Genomic DNA, 23,218 nt, shown 5'->3' with positions numbered 1-23,218 from the left:
TTAAGCAATATCTGTGGGTATTAAAAATGTGAAATATTTACAAAATGCTTTAAAATTATTAAACTAAAACTAAACGAGAAATGCAAATATAATAACGGTATATTTGTATTTTTATGCTTATGCAGGAACAAAAGAATAATGCAAGACTAAATATAATTTTTTGTTAATTAGTACTAAGTTAATGTAACTGATTTCCACTGGAATTAATGCTAACTTAATTTTAAAGATTAAAATTAAATTTCTAATAATCATTAATTCTACTCGCCTATATTTGCTAAATAGTTACTTTTTACATGGCCTTCAAGGTGGGCCTTAAATATACATACATACATACATATACATATACTTGTGAGTTAAAAATTTAGTCAGCATGAATTTCTCTGTTAGCATGAGCGTGTCATCGCTTGCACTTTCGTGAGCTTAAAGGTAAAGGTTTTGAGCTATAAAACCATAAATGCCGAAAGTGTGCGAGCTTTGCTTTGCTGAGAGTTCGTTTCGAATTTTTTTTTTTTTTTTTGTTTTTGTTAAATATTTTAATTTTATGTAATTTCTTTTAAAAACAACAAAAAAAAGCTTTCTAAGAGCAGGGCACAATAAAAATTAAATGGAGTGAATATGTTCTAATTAAAACACTATACTACATACATACAAATATTTAGTTAAAGAGTAAGAAGTAGCAAAAATCTACGGAGCAGCATTACAACAACACTACAGCTAATAATATTGCTCTACTATGCGTAGTTGTGTAAGTGAATATGTAAATTTAGAATTTCGTTGCTTTTTATGTTTGCCATAAAAGCTGAATTGATCCGCATTTTATTCCAATAATTTTTGCATTTCTCGCATTTGTACTACGTCCGCCTTTGTAGTGCCCAATACGTCAACCAGGAGAGCGCAAGAAATTTCCACAGACCAATCGGTAAGCTAAAAATGGGTGAGAGAAGAGAGAAATTGAGCGTGGTTTGGGATTGCAATGAGGCGCTTCTTAATACTTAAAGCAACAACTAAGCGTAGAGTAATTTTTAAGATTTTCTGTTAACTTTTTAGAAATAAAATTGAAAAAAAAAAAATATTAGTTAGAAATAAATTTTGAAAAAAAAAAACAAATAACAATAAAAGTAACAAAATATACAGCGTTAATTCATAGTACATCACTTTTCATGCAACAAGTTGACACTACGAATGAGAAAGCATTTACACAGCGAGAAGTTGCATTCAAATGGAGTAAGCAACATTTTCAATTAATACGTGAGTAATTCAAGCAATCCAGATGAAATGAAATTTAGTAGAAATGAGAGAAAAATGCATGTATGTATAAAAATACAGAAAAAATCTAAAATACAAGCAATTATTTGTATCACTTAACGCTGGCAAATGAAGAAATAAAAGAGCCAACAGCCATACATATCTCACCAAGCAACTTACCGTTAAATGCATTTTAATTTTATTTAATTTTTTCATTTATGAAGCGCCACTATAAGCAAATAGAAAGCATGCGATGGAGTAGAGCAAATGGGTAAATAAGTATTAAGCGAGAAATAGCAAAAGAAAAAATAAATAAAATACTTATGCTATAATAAACATATGCTACTATAAATTCGTGAAGACATACAATTTCATGAGCATTTACGAGTACGAGTACTTATAACAAAGGCCCAAAGTGTGAAGGTAAAAAAATTCTAAAGCGTTCATGAAAAAACTTTGTATAGACTGAGTACTAACTATGAGCACTACGCAATAAACTGAAATTTGAAAATAAACTGATTCGTTTTGATGGTTGACTGATTTTGCAATTTAAAAGAAATATTTCTCTCATTAACTCTTATAACCCAACTAAAATTTCATGAATGTTTGAATTTCAGGTATATATCCATGAAACCTGATTTCTTGGAAACAAGAAATAAGCACCTGTCGATAACTACGATTTGATGCGAAGTAATAGACCCTTTCAGTTTAACACATTTCTCACAGCTTTCATCAAATTTATAAATATCTCATAAAAAAATTAGCAGTTATTTTTTTTCAGCCAAACATTTTTTTTTTTTGTAAATGCGTGATCCGCCCACCAAGTGATAATTTGCTATATAAGCCGCATGTTGCATAGCTTCTCAGCGCTCTATCATACGAGTGTATCAGAGATCACGCAAATCTCTTTGTTTTGATTTGCTTTTTTTATAACCTGTGATTTTTTGTTTTTGCTTTCTATTTAAATTTTTCTCGCTAGCTTTGATTTAAATATTTTCATTGTTTTTATTGTGTTTTTTTTTTTTTGTTGAAGCCATTTTGCACTGCTGCCGATGTGACCGGTGAGTTGAGCTCACAATGTTATTCTTCATTAGGGATTCTTGAAATGCCGAAATTCATAGATTTGTAGCTATGTATATGTGTTCAAAATCCGGTTTGTTAGATATATTTTTAGTGTAAAACTTTATATCTACTAAAAAAATCACAATATACAAACTTTAACAAACAATGTAAATCAAAATCACAGCGTGATTGTTCTTGTTTAATTCATTGAGATGTACTCTCTATGTTTTTCTATTTCCTTGACAACAAATTGCATACAAGAACAAATTAATGTAACGTTACAATTTAGTGTCGAAATATGGTGCGGAGAGATGTAGTCTCTGCGCAGGCTCACTTATGCTCAAAATACCGAGCAACCAACGAAACACATCGTAAATCAAACTTGAAAGCTGGCATGCGTTGTTGGAAATTTTGCAGAAACAATTATTATGCAAGGTTGCTCTCAGCGAAACCGAGTACAGGTAAATGTTGAGCAACAATGTTGCTATTAGGATGCATTGCATGATACATGGCTGTCAGCATGTGTCTAACAATTTCATCCCGACTAGAAATTTTGGTAAGGCGGTGATTAGGCGCAAATAAGGCAGACCGCATTCCAAATTTGCACCTCATAAGGCAGCCAAACTAGGCAGGTCCCGAAAGGTATTGCCACACATCTGCCTCATTAGGCGCAGGTTCGAAAAACCGAACTTCGGTAATACTTCGGATGCCCTTCTACAAATCAGTTAGGGATTTCAATGTATCCCTAAGTGAGACACTGCCACAGATTTTCGTGACCACAACCAAATTTGGTATTGTTCTGGCATGCCAATCTTTGCCTTGCCTAACGTGGGCCTGGTAAGCTAATAGTGAGGCGTGCCTCAGTAAGGCCTGCCTAATTCGGGCCTTGCTGATTCTTCGGCATGCCTCACTGTAATTCTAGTCGGGATGTTGCGGAAATATCATAAATATACTTGCTTTGACGGGTTGTGCACTTGCTGGGAACGGCAAAGTGAACTTTTAGTATTTGTTATTATAAAAACGCTTGCTACAAATAAATTTTTACTATTTAGATATATGCACATATTTTTTTAACACTTTTGCCTCACCGCTTCGAATGCGCTATGTACTCAAAAACCCTGCGTCGGCAAGACTCTTACTAAATACTGCGTTCTAATGAAAAATAATGTTACAGGATTACCAATATTATTTATTTTCCTCAAACGTTAACAAAAAAATAATTTATTGTGGGTTATTCCGTTCTTCGTTATAAGAGAGAGTTTCTGTTCACGCGGGCTATTCCGCTCTTGTTGATAAGAGTGAATTATTTCGTCAAATGATGGAAAAGGGTTAATAAAAAAAACTTCAATAGGGCCTTTGTTATACTAAAATTGTCAATCACAATAACAGTTAAAAACATAAAAAATTTAAACAAAACACTTGCGATTTGCACCGCCGCCTTCTCCTTAGTCCCGCTGTTATCCACACAATCAATGTGAATGTAAATGCATTGGTAGTACTGATTAGGTACTCATGTTTTTCTACGCGTTTAAGGTAATGTGGACTGCATTTTGACAACAAAAAAAATGTTTATTGCTCTCTTGTTTTCTCTTTGCTTTCCCTTTCTTTCCTTTTTTAAATTTCCACACACATTTTCAGCTATTTGTTTTTACTTTCGTTTATATATATACATATGCATATATGTATGTGTGTGAATGTGTATTCAAGAGGCTACACCAAAAACTTCCTTTGCACGGCCATTTCAAATATGATAGTTGGAAATGCAAACCCTTATAAGTATGCTACACAACTACGTACATACATTCGTGCATACAATTGAAATAATAATCGTAAGTGATCGTAAGAGATAATCATGCAATTCCCTCAAATTTGTCAGTTGAAATTAAATAAATCTTTAACGAAAGTTCTTTAGTTGAATGTATCTTATTTATTTTTGCTTATTTTTGTTTTCAGCTTCATAGTCATCATCTTCATCGTTGTTATTATTATTAATTAAATATTATTTTTGCTTTTTTTGTTTTATTAAATAATTTTTTTTTTATTAAATAATTTTTTTTTCTCACTTAAAACTAAAAAAACTTAAAAATAATGCACTTTTTACATTTTATAAAAGAAAGTCGTTTATGTGTGTGTGTGTGTGTGAGTATGAGTGTTCGTAATTAATATGTAATTGTTGTTTGCTGTAATCAGGTGTTGCTGGCATACGCTCTGCATCCTCAGCTGACCATTCGACTGTCAATGTCAATGTAATTTCATTTGATTTTCTATTTCGCATACTTTACAAATACAAACTAGACAATTGAGAATTAAATAAAATTATATATTATTAGTTTGCTTTTTGTTTTTGTTTGGTTGTGTTTTTTTTATTTTCGTTTAATTAAACTTAACAATTAGCGGTTTGATACAAATTACAAATACAATTGGCAGCTACTTGTGTACGTATTTCGTAAGTGTTTCGCGTGTTTGCGCGCATGAGTGAGTGCAAGTATTTTTTGTGTGTGTGTGTGTGTGCGTGAAATATTACATGTTTGTGAGTTTAATTTCATCGTTTTTATTTTTTTGTAAATATTTTTTGAAATTTTTTTTAGTTCCTTTCAGCAAACTTTTTGCATTGTTAGTTGTACAGTGTGAGAAAAACTAATATATATTATAAAATAATAGTAATATTAATTTACATTAAAAATATGTGTGTATATATGCTTTTAAATAAATATTCAAGTAAAAATAAATTAATCATAGCTGAGTTAAGTTGCTTACATTTCAAAAAAAATTTACATTCATTTCACTTTTTCGCATTTTCAGCGCTTGTGCATTGGCTTTTTACACTACTACTTTCATTATTATTGTTTTGTTTTTTTTTTCAACTTTTCTTCATTGAAATTTTCTTGAGCTTCTTAAAACTAGTTTCATTGAAGGCGCATTTTTGAGCATTTTAATTGCATACTTTTTAATTATTCTATACATTTCGCATTTCGATTTGTTTCGCATTTCGTTAGTTCTTATTTTTACTTTTATTTTTATTTTTTCTATATTTTTTACATATTTTTTTTTACATATTTAAATTACTTACTGAGAGGCAGCGAGGTTTCTTAGACGTTTGCTTACGCATATTTCATATTTTCCTGTTAATTTTTGTTTTTTCAGTTTCTTTTTTTAGTTTTAAGCATCTCATTCTGGTTTGCGTTAATCTATTTAGTAAGAGTATATTTGTATGTGTATATGTATTCCTGCATTCTGCCGTATATACAGGGTGCTGACAATATTTGCTAATCTCATGTGTACATTCTTCATTTTACACAGTAATGCTATTGTGCGTTGTTGTATTCGCTAAATAAAATTTTCTTCAATTTGAAATGTGGGCCAAGTGCATTGTATATGCATTAGGGCGCGCCAATTTGTATCGAGCAATTTTTTTGCGACATATTTCCTAGCTGGTTTGCTTTGTAGCACTATTACAGGGTTCTTAACACCTGCTTTAGACGCCTTGTTTAAAATCTTCGGTTGGGCAACCGTATCTGACCGTTTTTCGTCCTGTTCGAGGTTCTAAAAGGTTATATTTATAAATTGATATAAAATTAAATTTTAGGAAGCTACCGAGAAGATCAAGTTCCCGCGACAGTCGGTTCTACGTAACCGGAACGACTCGGATTTATATTCGGCTACGGACTGTCACTTTAGCAGCATTTCCCGTATATGTATGGGGATGTTTATGCTGCTACAGCAACAACAACAACATCAAGTCGTTAGCTATAATATTATAGAAATATGTTAAGTTCACGTCCAAAGTCGAAAAAGTTTGGTCGGACCCAAGTGCCCAACGAAAGGTTAAATAAAAAAAATATTTATCAAAAACAAATTTTTCGTACGAAAAAATCTCCAAGTAGAAGTTTGTATTAGAAAAATTAACATTCAGAGCACTTAATAGGCCTCTTCTATTCGTCACTTCTCTGCTCGGCTGACTTGACAAAAAATTTGCCTTTGAAAGGAACAAAAAAATTAACGAGCGGCCTTCTTAGCGCTTGACGAAAAGTACAGGCTTAATATTAATTTTCATGTTAACTTCGTATTATTTGAAGAGAGTTTCCTTTAAAATTTTCGACACTCAAAATTGACTTTAGAGCTATGCTCCAGCATAGCTTTTTCTTCGAATTTTATATAGAATCTGAATCTGCTAGGAAGGATGTCAAAAAATAAAAAAAAAATAAAAATTGACACACCCTAATATACATACATATTATTAATTTAGCTTGTTTCGCTCTTGTGATGAGTGGACTAGGAGTAGATTATGATATGTGATGATTCAGTGATTTTTCTTTAGTGTGTTCATGTTGAAGTACAGCAATGTGTGGAAAAATTGATTCAAAAGAAATAAAAAAATAAAAAATAAAAATTAAGTAGTAAGGTGAGTAAAAATTTTCTCTAATTTCTAAGCTTTGCAGACACCTTTAAACAGCATTTTTGTTTTCGCGACTGCCTGTCATGTATCGCTTATAATTTTTTGCTGTAATCGCCATTAACATAAAACACCTACTAAGTTGAAGCTTTAAGTTGTCTTGAAACTCTTTTCTATATTAGTTTTTTTGTTTTTGCCATAACAAATTTTGAATTTATAGAAAGTTTCAAAAATCACAAAGTTGCTGAACTTTTAAATACAAAAAAATTAAAAAAAGTTGCTGTATAGACTTTTGGGACATGGTTTCTCATTTTTTTTGTTTGTTTGTTATACCTATTCCCATAGTACACAATTTTTTAGTTTATAGAACCTCCAGAAACATCAATTTTTTCTTTTCGATCTTTTTCAGGCATCAAAATTCTAGAAACCGTTTCCTCAATTTCATCGTAATCTTGGTATGCTACTCATCACTAACGCGCGAAAATGTGTGACATGGCTCACAGACAACCTCTAAGTGCAGATGCCAATGCAGATATCAATGGCTTTGATCCAGCCAAGTACTCATCATCGGCAGCGCAAGCGTAAAACAGTTTTTGACCAGATGGGCATCCAGTAGCAGCTGTGCCTTATACATTTATTCATTCATTCTGAACTTACTAATGTGGAGGCACCTTTTAAAATAAAGAACATAAGAAGTAACTAACCAAATATTGAAGCATCTTAGCTTTCCATTCTTTTACTTTATAATCTTGCTTGTTAGAATCTTTATGTTGGACTGGTTGTAATACCAAAACGATATTCTGTTTAGTCTTTAAGAAACGTTAATAAATAAATAAATAAGTAAAAAATAATAATAAATACAAAAATAAAAATGAAAAATCTAACCAATAATGACAGCTTTACTAAACGCATCGATATAGAAATTCTATCTTGGCAATGCTCTTCAAATCTTTTCGTCTTTTCAAATACCCGAGGAAACGCAAATTCGCAAGTTCTCAAGCTATGAGAAAGACTGGGGTAAGAATTTATTATTTTTAAGGCTAGTAATGCCGATGAGCGAAATAAACTGCTTCTTATTAATATTGCCTTAATTTGATTTTACTTAAAAAAAATAAAAAATAATAATTGGTGCGTAACTCTTTTGTTGAGTATTTGACCGAGCTCCTTTTTCTATTTGTGATATGTGTCCTGACGTTTTTCCACAAATGGAGGGTCCTACAGTTTTAAGCCGACTCCAAACCGTAAATTGTTTTTTATGAGGAACTTTTCCATTTAACTTCACTTTAAATCTAGCTACAAATATTAAAGAGCATAGCACAATTTTTTAAATATGTCGGACCAAGAATTTAGCTAATTTTTGTGAGTACCAAAAGGTGTTTATTGACGTCATAAAGTGACTCGTAAGGTCAAACGGCAGCTGAAGACAAAAATCAACTGAATGACACCAAATAAATGCTTGAATTTAAGATTCGAATTACAGATTTAAGCTCTTAGAGAAGATAGCTTGAAGCTGAATAAACTGCTTCAAACGCTTGAAATTCTAAAGCAAAAACTCCAAATCATCTCCAAAATCCAAAGATCTCTTTGTCAGGCGTTAGCCAGGCGTTAGCAAATGATTAATAGATGAAACACAAATTTTTATATATAACAGACCAGAAATTTAACAAGCCTTTGTGGGTGCCAAAAGGTGTTTATCGATGTCGTAAAGTGGTTGTAATATCAAAGGTCAGCTGAAGTAAATGTTTGAATTTAAGACTCGAATTTAAAATGCCTTACTGATTTAAGCTCTTAGTGATGATAGCGTGAAGCTAAATACTATGAAGTGCTTAAAATTCTAAAGCTAGAACTCCAAATCAAGAGGTCGTCTCAGGCAATGGCAAATCTTATGACTGGAATAAACGTTGAAAGTCATAACGCCTGGACTGCTTGGTATGGAGTTCTAGCTTCTATGCTTAAAGGCGTGTTGCGGCGTTTGAGTTTTAATTCTGTAAAAATTTCATTATAAACGTTGATGCCTTTTCACTTTTTTTACAATTTTGAAAAATTTGTTTTTGTTTCGTAAGTAAACCCAAATTACAGCCAATTTTCAACGAACGCTCTTCATATCAAAGCCTTCTTCACCTGGTGCGCGAACTATAGCTGTACTTCCGTTGCATGTATGCGTGATCTACACACAGCAATCCTTGCATAAGTCATATGTGTACGGGTGTGTGTGTGTGTGAATATGTATGAGTGAGTTATGTGGATGTGATTGAGTGATGATTGCAGATGGATTGAGTGCGAATGGGTGGTAATGAGTTTTGTTGGTTCTGGTGCGGGTGCGTTTGTGGTTGTGTGTGCACATGCGGATATTTCTGCGATCTCTGTTGCATGATGCATTTCGTTTGTTATATTTTATATTTCGCATTTCTATAAAAATTATTGTTCGCTTGTATAAATTAGTATTGATTTTAAACATTTTTTCCTGCCGGTCTTACTTCCTTTGCATTTGTTTTTACAAAAATATGCACTTATTTGTGTTTGTCCTTTACAAGTTTTAATTTATGTATAATTAAGTATGCGTTTGTTTTCAATGGTTCAATTTACATATGTATGTGTGTGTGGGTATATAAATAAATGCCTTAAATAACAAGTAGTAAGTGGTAGATTATTTACTTATTTTGTACATCTGTATTTCTTTAGCAATATACTCTTCTTCCTCTTCTTCTCTTCTTTGTTGCTTTTTACATTTTACACACACTTGTGAGCTTTGCTCGGAGTTTACCAGAATGCAAGCAAGACTAAAAAACAAAAATGTCTACAAATTCCGATTTTCTCTTTTTTTTAACCAAATTTTCATACTTCCAAAAATACCAACTACTTCTAATCGAAATTATCAACAAAAAAATGTAAATTTTGATAAATATTTACTATACAACAAATCATTCATTGCCAATTGTCATACACATTTCCACGTAGATACTTAGTAAAAATGATTAGAAAAAATATAAGAATTTTGAAAAATAATTTTCCAGTGTTAATTAAGACCAAATTAGCAAAAATAAAAACCACAAAAAATTTTGAAAATAGTTTTATAATAGATTTTTGTTACTCATTCTTGCCGCGCTAAACCCAACGTTTAGCAAACCGTTAAAAAGATTATAGAAAAAAAATTAGCGAAACACATTTTCCATAAAAATTATGGTTAAATAAACGGATTTTTTCAAAAACATTTCTCAAGAGCAAAAAGGAAGCCATGGACAAGGGATATGTTTGTGTGGGTGATTTGCAGGTTGGTTGGTATTAAGGTGTTGATTATGTATGTGTGTGTGTGTATAGGTGTGTAGGATTTGTGGTTGTGTTGATTAGCATACAAACAGTTTAGAGTTTAGAGACTTTAATTTAGTGATAAGATAAATTTGGAAACTCACAAATCGAATTGGTCGTAGTAGAAAAAATCGTCTGCATCCCCGAGTAGCTGCGCTTGCGCCAACGCCGCCGCTTTGCTATCGCTCGCTGCCATTGCCGCTGATGACGTTGACGGCACTACCGCCGCACTCTCTTCGCTTTCGTCGTACACATCGTCGCTGCCGCCGGCGTCTGCGTCTTCTTCGTCTGATGCGCTACCATCATGCTCTTCCTCTTCACTGGCATCCGCCTCCGTGGAATCTTCCAGCGAACCAGGCGTATCTGCTGCCGCATTGCCTTGCGGCGCATCTTCTTCCATTGAATTGGTATAGCGCACGTTGCGTTGTTCGCGCTCACGTTCGCCACGTACGCTTGTCGCCTCTGCGCGCGGATCTAAGCGGTCCTCTTGCTCGGCGCTGCTCAGTTCAGTGGTAGTGGGCGGCATCGGTAGAGCTGCCGTCACTATAGTGCTATCGCTGCGATCGGTGCGCGCTGTTGTTATTGAGGCCGCTATGCTGCTGGTGGTTGTACTGCTGGTGGCTTGCGTAGTACTGGTCGCGCTGCTGCCAGCTTTTGACATGAACTGCTTTTTCAGCTTCTTTTGCGGTTGTGCTCCGCCGTTTCGTGCTCGCTTGCGATTCGCGCCGGAGTTGCGGTTACCCGCTCCGCCACCGCCGTTACCGCCACCTGTTTGACGGCCATTCGCATTCAGCTTCTTGCCACGACGATTGTTCGCTCCCGCTGCGTCGCCGCCAACGCTATTGTGATTGTTGTTATTTGCGTTTTGGTTTTTGCGGTTCTTCTTTCCACCACCGCCTCCGCCCCCGCCGCCGTTCTTTTTCTTCTTGCATGGCGCGGGCAGCGGCATATTGGGCACTTCTTCTCCCTTCGCTTTCAGCTGTCGCCTCTGTTGTTGCTGTAGCGCTAGCTGCTCTCGACACTTTTTATTGTTGAGATTATTGCCGCGCTTGCGCAGCGCTAAAGGGCTCCTTTGGCAATTATGCTCCTCTTCATTCTCATGCGGCCGGCATTTTCGCCGTTTCTTCTTTTTTTTGCCGCCTCCACCGCCACCCTTGCTATGCTGATGGCCCTGACCGCTCTGAGTGCTGTTACTGCTAGTACGATCGCCATTATTTGTTGACGAACTATCGCTAATACTACTACTCAGGCTATTGGACGCGCTCGCGCCCCGCTGGCCACCTTTACTGTGATGGCTATGGCTATTTGTGACTACGCTGCTCTGTGACTCGCCTCTCTCATCGGCAGCAGGAACGTTGCTCATTGGTTGGCCACTAATACTACTACTATTAGCACTACCGCTGGGACTATCACTATCACTATTGCCTAATGGACTACTACTACTCTTTCTGCTACCACTACTAACACTACTACTACTACTACTGCTACTACTACTACTACTACTGCTACTACTACTACTACTGCTACTAATGCTATTGCTATTGCTAGAGCTTGGATTGCACTTGGGGTGCACTTTGAAGTGTTTGCTATCGATCAGGTCGACCAATGGTTTGCCCGTATCACAGAGTTGGCGTAAGCCGTGCTTAATGCGGTTCTCGCCGAAATTCTTTGCTATCAGCTGTTCGACACGTTCTTCCTCCACCGTTTCGGTGATGGCATTCGTGTAGGTGGCCAGCTTGCCGAGCGAGCGGGTTGGCGGTATTTGCAACTTGCGCGGCTCACCATGTCGATTCAGCGCCAAATAATAGACGCGCCGCGCATTCGAATTGAATGTGGATGTGTAGGTATTGTAGTTGTGCAGCTCCATGTTCTCATTGAAGACGCAGTCGTCGGTAAATTCTTTCTGCAAATTTAAAAAAGGCGTAAATATGCGAAGAGCAATGAATGTCAGGCAAACATAAAAATATATCAAAGAGATTATTTATTTTAATTAAAATTTTATACAGTTAAAAAATATTTAAGAAAATGTCCTCTCACTTTCCATAGGCACTTTTGGTTTTTGCTCGAATATTAAAAAAAAAACGAAATACAAAGCAGGTTGTGGAAACAATACAAATTCGTAAATGTAGATATATTACTAAGTATTTTAAATCTAAAAATCCATATTAAACTCATATACAGAGGGATTCAATATTAAGTTATCCAAGTATTTTGGGCATTTTTTGAAAAAAGATTTATTTTTTATTTATTTTGAAAAAAAATATATAATTGTGAAGTTTGTTCAAGGGTGAAAATTTTGGTATATTTTTCCAAAACGAAATATTTTCGATACTTTTTAAAAGTTTTATAATTTTTTTTTATTTAAAATAAAATATATTAAGAAAACATGTTCCTAAAAATTTTACAAAAAGTGTTTTTTCCAAAAAAAATCCAAAAAAACAAAATTTTTTCCAAAAAAAGTTCTAAAAAAACATTTTTTTCTCGAAATTTTGAAAAAATAGTTAGTTTTTTTTGCGTTTTTAAAATTCTTTAATTTCTTTAAATTTAATGATAAAATATATTTACAAAGTTTTTTCTAAAAAAATGTTTACTTTTTTTTTGAAATTTTTGAGAAAAAGTTTTTTCTAAACAAATTTTTACTTTTTTCGAAATTTTTGAGAAAAATGATTTATTTGTAGGTTTGAGTATAAGAAGACAGAAAAGAAGGTCCAGACTGAAAACTTTTTGAAAAAAATTAATAGTTTTCAGATTTATTCTAGGTTGAAAATTTTGGTTTAGTTTTCTGAAACGAAATATCTTCGATACTTTTTAAAATTTTTACAATTTCTCTTTTATTTTTAAGATAAAAAAAATTTCCAAAACACTTTTTTATTTTTTTCGAAATTTTGAAATTAAAACTTTTTTATTTTTAAAACTTTTATAATGCAATAATAATGGATAATAAAATGTTTATTTTTCGAAAAAAAAAAATGTTTATTTTTCAGAAAAAATTATTTTTTTGTTGTTGTCAAAATTTTTATAATTTTTTTTCCAACAAAAAATGTTTATTTTTTTCGAAATTTTTCAGAAAAGCAATTTTGTTTTTGAAATTTTTTCAATTTTTTTTAATATTAAGATAAAATATATTTAAAACAATTTGTTTTGGGAATACAATTTTTTTTAAATAAAAATTTTTAGAAAAAAAATTTGGTTAAAATTAAAAATTTTTCAAATTATTGATAAATACAAACAAAGTATTCTTTATCCTAACAAATTTAAAAACAAGTTTATACAAGTTTTCAAAATAACCGAAGGTATTTCATTTCGAAAAACTTGTACCAAAATTTTCAACATTGAATACATCTCAAAAATTATTAAATTTTTTTCAAAATCTTTTCAGTTTACTTTTTATTACAATCGAGAATCAATTTATAAGAACCAATTTTCAGAAAACCCCCACAATACTTGGTACACTTGACAGGAAATAACTCTATGCAATCATTTTAGGACACAAAATAAGTTAAGACCAAAGTTTCCTCTTCTGTTTTTCACTTTGTTTTCGAGAAGTAATCGATGGTTGCATTAACACTTAGCGGTCGAAAACTTCTCCGCTAACCTTAAAAAAAAGAAATTAAAACAAAATAGCAGCAGCGCGCTTCAAATAGCCACCGATTGTCCCACATCTGTCATCGAGTCATGCGACAATGAGGCGTCAGAAGTAAAATAAATTGAAAGTAATTTTCTAGAATAGATGCACACACACATGCACGTACCACAAAGGTTTCAAACAGAAAGCACTGCAGCACTGTAGCAAACCATTAGAGAAAATCTTCACAAGTGCCGTTGAAGCGAAAGAAAATTTTAGACTTTTACACTTAAGAAAGAAAAAAATATACAAAAAAAGCTAACAGCTCACCTAATTTTTATCTGCCGAAGCATTGGCGATTTGTGAATCACAATCAAGTACTAAGTGGGCAATGAAATTTTATTAAAATAAATGAATTCAAGTGATTCAAAACATTAAAAAAAACGAAAATATAATTTTTTTTTATTTATTCTATTTATTTCTTATTTTATTTACGTCTACAAATAAACCAATTTAGGCATTCGCTTAAATCAAGGAAGTTGAGTGATTTTAAAAAAATGCCTTTTCCTTTACGACAACACACCAGCTCACGGCTACGGCTCGTCGCAATACGAATGGAAATAGGGCTTTAACTCGTTGCACATCCACTCTATCCCTCTATTCTCCAGACTTAGTGCCTTCGCACTACTATTTGTTCCTCAATTTGTAGTAATGTCAGGCGGAAACGAGATTTTATTCAAACGAGAAGGTGATTGCAGTAACAAAAGGCCGGATGGGAAATTCTACCTCACCCGCCTTACAGCCCAGACATAGCTCCTTCTGATTATCACTTGTTTCGGTCGATGCAGAATCACCTTTCTGGAATACGGTTCACCAATGTTGAAGGTATTAAAAAATGGCTTGATGACTTTCTGGGCGCAAAAGATGAGAAGTTTTTTTGGGATGGAATCCATAAATTGCCTGAAATATGGAAAAAAGTTGCCGCTTCCGATGGACAATATTTTGAATAAAATATTTTTTCACTTTTATTCCTAAATAAACGGTTTTTTTAACAAAAAAATACAAAATTAATTAGTTGTACAGCCAATATAATTTTGTAACTAACAGAGCATTTTGTGATGCTTAGGTGGTGAGTAGATCACTTTCTTATTTTATGTTATTTTCGGAAATCTGATAGGTTCAGAAAAAGTTTCGTAAAGTAGTGCCTAAATTCCTATGACCTCATAAAACTAAAAGCCCTCCAATATTTCGCTTGCCGCGCAAGTACTTTTTGCTTGCACAATTTTAAATTTTCTGTTGGCACTCAAAAGGCAAAGAGATGTTGGAAATTAAGCCACCAAATTGTTGGGTGTTGGTATTGTTAGTTGTTGATTGTTGGTTGCTGGTTGCTGGTCGTTGCCCAACAAATCGCCGAGTGCTGCATAAATATTGAAGGTGTTGCATACACCCACCCATACATTTGGCGCTACAATCAATAGTGGTGAAAGACGTTCATGTGTTCGTGTGGGGTAGGACAGACAGGTGCCTAGTATGCATGTGCGTGTGTATGTGCGTAGGAAGTGTATTGAAGAGCTATAATTAAGTCGAATTGTCGAATTCTTTTCACAAACGCAAAGCAGCCATCTATCTATCATGACTTTGTGTCTAAGTGTGTCAGATAAATACAAATATTTATGTTGGCCACACTATAAAAGCTAAGTGCAAATAACAAATAAAAATTGTGTTCCACACACACACACCGCGCGCATTTTTAAGGTAATTGGGCTGGTGGTGTCGATAATGGTGCCTCATTTCGCTTTTGCACCTAGAATCGGCGCTGATTTGATTTTTTACACAGCTTCCTCATTTTCATTCCTTGGTATTCATATATACACACACATGCATGCGTGTGTGTGTTTTGCTTTCTAACGTGTTTGCAAAATTTTAGCACCTTTACGGTATTGTTTGCTTGCCGCAGCAGTTCCAGTGTTCCCTCTAATGACGCGGCCAGTGAGTCAGTCCAGTAGTTGAGCTATTTTATGACCTCGCGTGTGGCTGCTCTGTGGCACCGATATATGTTTTCGCATCATTTCATTCTTTTCGCATAGTTTTTTAATAATATTTCTACTCACTCGGTTAGTAAAGTGTCTATTTTATTTATATTTTGTACGCTAAGCCATAATCCCTCATTTCGTTAGCCTTTTGGCTTTAACGTCAGGTGACGTCCATCGCTTCAGTTTTCGTTTTCGATTTCTTTTTGGTTTTTTTTGCTATTATTTTATGACGGTGATAATGAGGTGAACACACGGTCGAATAATTTCGGCAGATTTCACAAGTGGGTGTTGCTTTATGATCGCACAGTAACAGCTCGCATGAGACGTTTGTTGTGTGTACAGGGTGTGACTGCACTTTGTGTGAACTAATTTTATTTTTTCCTTAATGTCTGTTAGTGCACATCCAACTAATAGACATCAATGAATAAATAAATAGAAAGTAATTTTTTAATTGCATTTGAAACAACTATTTGGCCCCAGATCCAAGTCCTAAACGTTTGTTAGATAATTAAAGTCAGTCAACGTTCTATCGAGTGACGCATTAGCACTTTATACTGTCTTACTGAAGCAAACGCGAAAAATCTTGAAACGACGAAAATTTCTTCAAGGAACATTAAACTGTATTCTTTCTAGAAGAGCTAGGCAATCAATTTCATCATTAACGAGATCGAAGATAAATGATACTGGCCGAGAGTACCTCTGTCACTTGTTGGAAAAAGACTAATCAATCGACAGCGTGATTTGTATGATGGATTCGGATTTGAGAAATTGAGTGAATGGAATACGAAAGGCACAAAAATATTTTCGAGCCCTCTCCACTCGATTTATATGGACTTCATGATAAGGTCTCCAAATAAACGCAGCGTTATCTAATTTCCAACTGATTGGACCTTATCAGTGTTGATTTAGATCTGGAAAGTCTACCATCGACCAAATATTTACAATACGCCAAATTTTGGAAAAGACCCACGAAAGGAGAATCGACACACACCATCTATTCGTCGATTTCAAAGCTGCATTCGACAGTACGAAAAGGAGTTGTCTGTATGCCGCGATGTCTGGTTTTGGTATCCCCACAAAACTAATACGGCTTCGCAAGAAGACGTTGCTCAATACCAGCAGCGCCGTCAGAATTGGGAAGGACCTCTCCGAGCCGTTTGATACCAAACGAGGTTTCAGACAGGGTGACTCGCTGTCGTGTGACTTCTTTAACCTGATGTTGGAGAGCATCGTACGAGCCGCAAAAATTAATCGCTCACGCACAATATTTTATAAGAGCGTACAATTGTTGGCGTATACCGATGATATCGACATCATCGGCCTTAAAAACCGCGCTGTTAGTTCTGCCTTCTACAAACAGGATAAACAGGCAAAGCGAATGGGTTTGGTGGTAAACGAGGACAAAACGAAGTACCTCCTGTCTTCAAACAAACAGTCGGCGCACTCGCGTATCGGCACCCACGTCACTGTAGACAGTTATAATTTCGAGGTTTTAAAAGAGTTCGTTTATTTAGGAGCCAGTATTAACACCGATAACAATGTCAGGATTGAAATCCAACGTAGAATCTCTCTTGCACTTTTTTTCTCCAGAATCCACCGTATCTTTGCGTAGAACTCCTTTTCGTGTGGGCGGCCTTCGGCTGCGCTTCAAAAAAATAACCCTCATCAGTCCAACTCCGGCTACGCAATCCACCGTATTTTTGCCTAGAACTCCTTTTCGCTTGGGCGGCCTTCGGATGCGCTTCAAAAAAATAACCCTCATCAGTCCGACTCTGGCTACGCAATCCACCGTATTTTTGCGTAGAACTCCTTTTTTCGTTGACTTTTGACAACACAAAATTTTTTCAATACAGAATTTTGTTAATACAGAATTTCGTCAGTACCGAGTTTCGTCAGTACAGAATTTCGTCAATACAGAATTTTTTTAAGACAGTACAGAATTTTGTTTTTACAGAATACACATTCGAATGCGACTTTCTCAGCAACATTTAGAGCGTTTTCGAAAGGATAAAGTGGATTTTGTGCGTCGATTCATCACTACGGATGAGACTTGGGTCTATCATCATGAGCCCAAATCAAAACAGGAGGCTAAAGAGTAGTGTGGACTTGGTGCTTTGGCTCTGAAACAAATTCGTGTTCAGAAATCGGCTGGGTAGGTGTTAGCATCAGTAGTTGTGCATACGAAAGGAATTTCGTTTGTGGATTACTTGCAAACTGGTAAAACAATAAATTCTCAAAATATTATTGTAACCTTTTACACCAGCTGAAAGTAAACATTCATGAAAAAATACACAGTTTGTAAAAGAAAAAAATTCCTTTCCATTAGGACAAGAGCTTTTTGGCAATGGCAAAAATCAATGAACCAAAGCTCAAACTGTTGATCCATCCACAGTATTCACCATATTTGACCCCTAGCGACTTCCAGCTGCTTCCAGATTTAAACAAATGCATGCGTGGAAAGCGTTTTCATCAAATTATGAGATCATAACGGCTGTGGAAGCGTATTTTGCAGCCCTTTCAGATCCTCATTTCAGCGATTGAATTCAGAAATTCGGATCTCGTTGGTAAAAGTGTATTGATGTTCAGGGAGACTATACTCTGAATAATAAAGTGTATTTCAAACCATAAAATTGTGTTTTTCTTATCGGAACGCAAAACTTATTGAAGAGCCTAGTAATTTAGCACTCTTGCGGGCATCTTGGCTGAATGTGCGGTATACTAGCGATCACTATAGACTTTGAAGTCCACTTCCTCTCGGCAGGCAATTGCAAAGCTGACCGTGCAGTTTTGCCTTGAAAAGTATCTGAAATATCTGGAAAATAACTTAAAACTGGTCTTGTAAGAATAAGACATCAAACTGCAAGAAAATTTCGGCCTAAACACTTTCGGAGAACTTATTACTTTTACCAAGAATTTATTAAATTGAATGGGTGTAAGCAGGGAACAAAAATTCTACCCCTAAATTTTAAAACCAAAATATTATATTACTTGAAAAATTGTAATGATTGTCTCTCTAACACCCTGTATAAAGACTAAACTACATTGCTGAAACTAAAACTAGCGGCAGCTTTCAAGAGTATAAATTTTAAGTTTTAATTGTTTTGTAGCACCGAAACGAGTGGGCGTCCGAACCGGCGCGCCGAATACGACGAATGCATGCACGTTTTTTTTTACAGATTTTGTCATTTTAGGGCGCTTTAAGTCAACCGTTCCGCACACATAAAAATACAGAAGTATTTCGCCTTGCACCGTGCATCAATAGCCGGCGATTAAGTAATTACGTTCGTTTTGTTTTTTTTTTTCGAATTTTCCCATACCAATTTTGCCACCTTTGTGTTCGCTTCCTATGGATGGGTACTGCCTGCATGCGCGACGCCAGAAGCTCGCCATCACTCGTCGCACTGAAAAGTGTGTCAAATAATCGAAAATTACCGCACCGTGCAGTCATCTAATATTACTCGTCCATGCTTTACTATTGACATGACACTGCTGCATGCGACAAACCACAGTGGGTCTAACTAAAAATATCTAATTTCATTCGTATTATTCTGTTTGTCTCCTTTCGGTGTGTACGTAAGTATGTGCGGATGTGTCTGTGTGTGCAGTTTGTCTGGCTAAGTGCACTCTTTTTATAGGAAGCAGAAGACTGAAATTGAATTTGGCCCACTGCCCAGCGACACTCACTCACTCGCGCGCTTTGGTGATTTTAGTGTCGTACTAATTGCAACATTTTTATGTGCATATTTTTGTAAATACTCATATATATATACATATGTACGGGCATATGCATTTTTAGATAGGTAGTTTCCTGCTCACATGGCTTGCCTGTGAAGTTTATTCAAAGAGGCATTATTTAGAGCCGCTTAAGTAAACAACTAATAAATTTTCCGTCTTGTGATTTTTCTCAAACACTGTTTGGGGCGAATATTACCAACCTAAAATGTTGGTTATGTGTTTTTAATTATTTAAATCTGCATATGACGGGCACGTGATTGAGTCCACCGCATTTGGGAAAAATTTTAATGGCAGTCATAAATTTTATTAAAATAGAAAGTGGACGAAAGTTTACAATAAAAGGAAATGGAAATGTCAGAACGATGTGGTGTAAATTAGAAAATTTATTACGAAATAAAAATGAAATTTTTGCAATATAATTGTAGATATATACACACATATACAAGGTGGCGCAGGTCAACCAATTTTGTTATTGAATAACACTTTTACTAAATAAAAAAAAAACAATTTTTTTGAGTGATGGAAATCTTTAGTTTAATTTTTACGCGCTCAATTTCTTGTCTGTTTGCATACTGCAACTGTCAGATTTACAAGTGTCAAATATAGGGTGATTAATTTTGTGCCACCTTGTAAAAATTTAGTTTACACAAAATCGAGTGTAATCTCCTGAAAATAATTCAAAACTTCATTTCACTTGTTTTATCGCAGAGGGATTAATTTTACGCCACCTTGTAAAAATTTTATTTACAAAAAAACTAGTCCAAATATGTGAAAATAGTTTACAACTTCATTTCACTGGATTTATCGCAGAGTGATTAATTTTGAGCCACCTTGTAAAATTTATTTTAATTACCTGAAAATAATTTAAAACTCATTTCACTGCATTCGTCACAGGGTGAATCATTTTGCGCCACCTTGTAAAATTTATTTTACAAAAAATATGGACCAAACACTTGAAAAGGTGATTAATTTTGCGCTACCATTGTTAAAGTTATTAAAAAAAATCGAGTCCGAAAAGCTCAAAATAATTCAAAACTTCATTTCACTGGATTTATCACAGAGTAATTAACTGTGCGCTACCTTGTAAAAATTTAATTTACAAAAAATCTAGTCCAAATATGTGAAAATAATTTACAACTTCATTTCACTGGATTTATCGCAGGGTGATTAATTTTGCGCCAGCTTGTAAAAATTTAATTTTCAACAAATCTAGTCCAAATATGTGAAAATAATTTACAACTTAATTTCACTGGATTTAGCATGGAGCATGATTAATTTTGCGCCACCTTGTAAAATTTATTTTACAAAAAATCTCATCCAAACAGAATTTCGCTCTTCATTGTCATTTCCACATTTTCGAGCTTAAGGTCAAAATATTGGTTTCTGCAATTTTCTAATTTTAAAAATACTTTTTACACTGATTTGCCGTCAACTGAGAATTATTTATGAAAAAGGACTTCTTGAAATATCATTACTGAAAAATAACGCCGATTATTCCCAATATTTTCACTATTTGTGTACGAGCTCTTGCATCAAGATATCAAAAACTTTCCAAAAGAAGTTTTTTCTCCAAATTTTAGTAAGTATATAAACTAAAAGGGTTGTCTGGCATTTAAAAATCATTTTTTTTACATTTGCATCGACTAAAAATTAATTAATTTTTTGAAAACTAACTAATTAAAAAAAAAATTTGAATATTTTCGATATATCAATATTTTGAAATTTTTAACACAAGTCCCTAAAATTTTTCCCAAATTTTAATAAAACTCATACTGATATCAAATTAAGAACGTTGCCTTTTAGTTAAAAAAAAATAATAACTTTTTTTGCGCTGAGTTGCTATTGACTACTTATACATATTGAAAAGGCATTTCTTGAAAACTCATTTATGAAAAAAAACTTTTTGGAAAATTGTCTGAATTATCTCATTTCAAAATCGCCATAATTTCCATAACATCGATGTAGTCTCATATCTGCACGTAAAACATATTAACTCTAGTCCATAGCTCCTTTCGCAAGGGTTTGATAGAGTTTTATCAACTTATTCCCAAGGCAATGAAAACTGCATTACCGGAGCTTCTTCTTCTTCTTGATTGGCACGATAACCGCTTTAGCGTTGTCGATTGAGCTTAACAAAGCACGCAACTCGCTTCATTTTCTTACTAACCAATGCCCGTTGGGCACACCAAGTGAAGTCAAGTCCTTTACCACTTGATTTTTCCAACGCAAAGGAGGCTTTCCTCTTCTTCTGCTATCACCAGTTGGTAGCGCAGCGAATACTTGTAGAACCAGAGCGTTTGTATCCATTCGGACGACATGACTCAGCCAACGTAGCCGTAGTCTTGCCTATTATTCCATCCTCTGAAATATTAGCCGTCTCCAATATGCAAAGATCTAAAAATCTTCTACAAAATCTTCCTGTCGAATACTCCAAAGAACGCTTTTCAATAGGTATTCTCTCTACGTATTATGCATTTCTGGTCAATAGTAGATTTTCCAAATCTAAAGCTACACTGGCGGGGTCTAATCAATTGATTGAAGGTGGACTCCAGTCTTTCGCACATAGTCTTAGATACATTAGAGCGAAATACCCTTGTGATACATTGACGAAACCACCCAACTTAATGTATTCGGCGGAGTATTTTTTACTGCGTTTATATTATATTATTATTTACTATTCCATTTAGCGACAGGAGTTAGGCGTAGACTATAAGAAGGCAGTTGAAGTAAACTTTCAAAAAAACTTTGATTTTGGATTGAGTTCGTTATTAAATTTCTGGGCTTGGTGCAGGATGAGATGTGCCATTCCGCTGATTGTGAATAATGAAAATAGAGTGAGACTCTCAACGTTTCTTATTTCTGTAGCGCTACGTGCCGCTGAATATTTTCTTTCTTTTGATAAGAGTAAACAAATTTGAAACATACCCTATTTGTTTTAAAAACTGTTTTAATGTTTATTTCAGGGCTATTGTTTTTGTTTTTTCACTTTTTTTCTGACCACTCTCACCTTAAAGATGGTTTTTTTATTTAAAAGTTTCACAGATTTTAATCTGATAAGAAGTGAATAAACCAGATAAACAGACAAAATCATATTTTTATTCTACTCTGAAAATTTGCTGGTTCTTCTACGCAGAGCACTTGTTGCGCTTTAAATTGAGTCATGCCTTTGTGTAAGATTGGCTGAGATTTCACAATCTGAGATTCCATTTATTCTAACTTTGTATACTTCACACTTTTTTTTTAACTGCATGGGTTAGAATATTCTACCCTTTTCAAGGAATTCAAATTCTTCTCGCTCACTTTAACGAGAGCCAACTTTTCACATTCGCGCACTTTATCCACACATAGGAGTACGTATACTGGCATATTTAATACAATCCTGTTTCAACCTGCACTTCCATGCGACTCCCTCACTCGTACTGCATTACAATCCCTCAGATATAACAACATCAGCCAGCAGAAGTAGAAGCAGAAGCATCATCAAACAAAGCCGTTTATGTTAATCAGATGAACTTCAATGATAAGCGCACCTTCATTATCACAGGATGCATTGAAATCGAAAATAACAACAACAGCAAAAACAACACGCCGACAGCACTGAACAACAAACACGGCTACATGGCAAGCGGTAATGTCTTGGCGCAACAAGGAAGGAGGAGCACCAATTGACAGCAAGATGAGGGTAACTCTTTATGTCAAAATAGGTGTGAGCAGTTCATAAACTAAGCCAATTTATGGGGCTCCCTGATAGCGGTAAACGCAAGCCCAAACAATCAACTGATACAAAAAAAAAACCAAAAACATATTGAAACAAAATTGATGTATTGAAAGCGAGTGAAATGAGAGAAAGTAATTGGAGCAGCAAGGATGATACGCCAG

General features: G+C 34.6%; 1 protein-coding gene across 1 annotated transcript in view; it reads right to left on the bottom strand.

Annotated features, from left to right (window-relative positions):
- Positions 1-594: 594 nt before the first annotated feature.
- Positions 595-23,218, bottom strand: part of LOC129246222 (putative uncharacterized protein DDB_G0277255) — a 41,692-nt gene continuing 19,068 nt past the window's right edge. The window contains exons 3-4 of the mRNA XM_054884899.1: positions 10,111-11,909; positions 595-924 (exon numbers count right to left, since the gene is read on the bottom strand). Coding sequence (XP_054740874.1) covers positions 852-924; positions 10,111-11,909 — 1,872 coding nt within the window. The 3' untranslated portion in view covers positions 595-851. The remainder of the gene's footprint in view (positions 925-10,110; positions 11,910-23,218) is intronic.

This window comes from Anastrepha obliqua, chromosome 1 (assembly GCF_027943255.1).
Source record: "Anastrepha obliqua isolate idAnaObli1 chromosome 1, idAnaObli1_1.0, whole genome shotgun sequence".
Lineage (NCBI taxonomy): Eukaryota > Metazoa > Arthropoda > Insecta > Diptera > Tephritidae > Anastrepha > Anastrepha obliqua.
The sequence above is the reverse complement of the archived record's forward strand: the minus strand, read 5'-3'. Positions and strand labels throughout refer to the sequence as shown.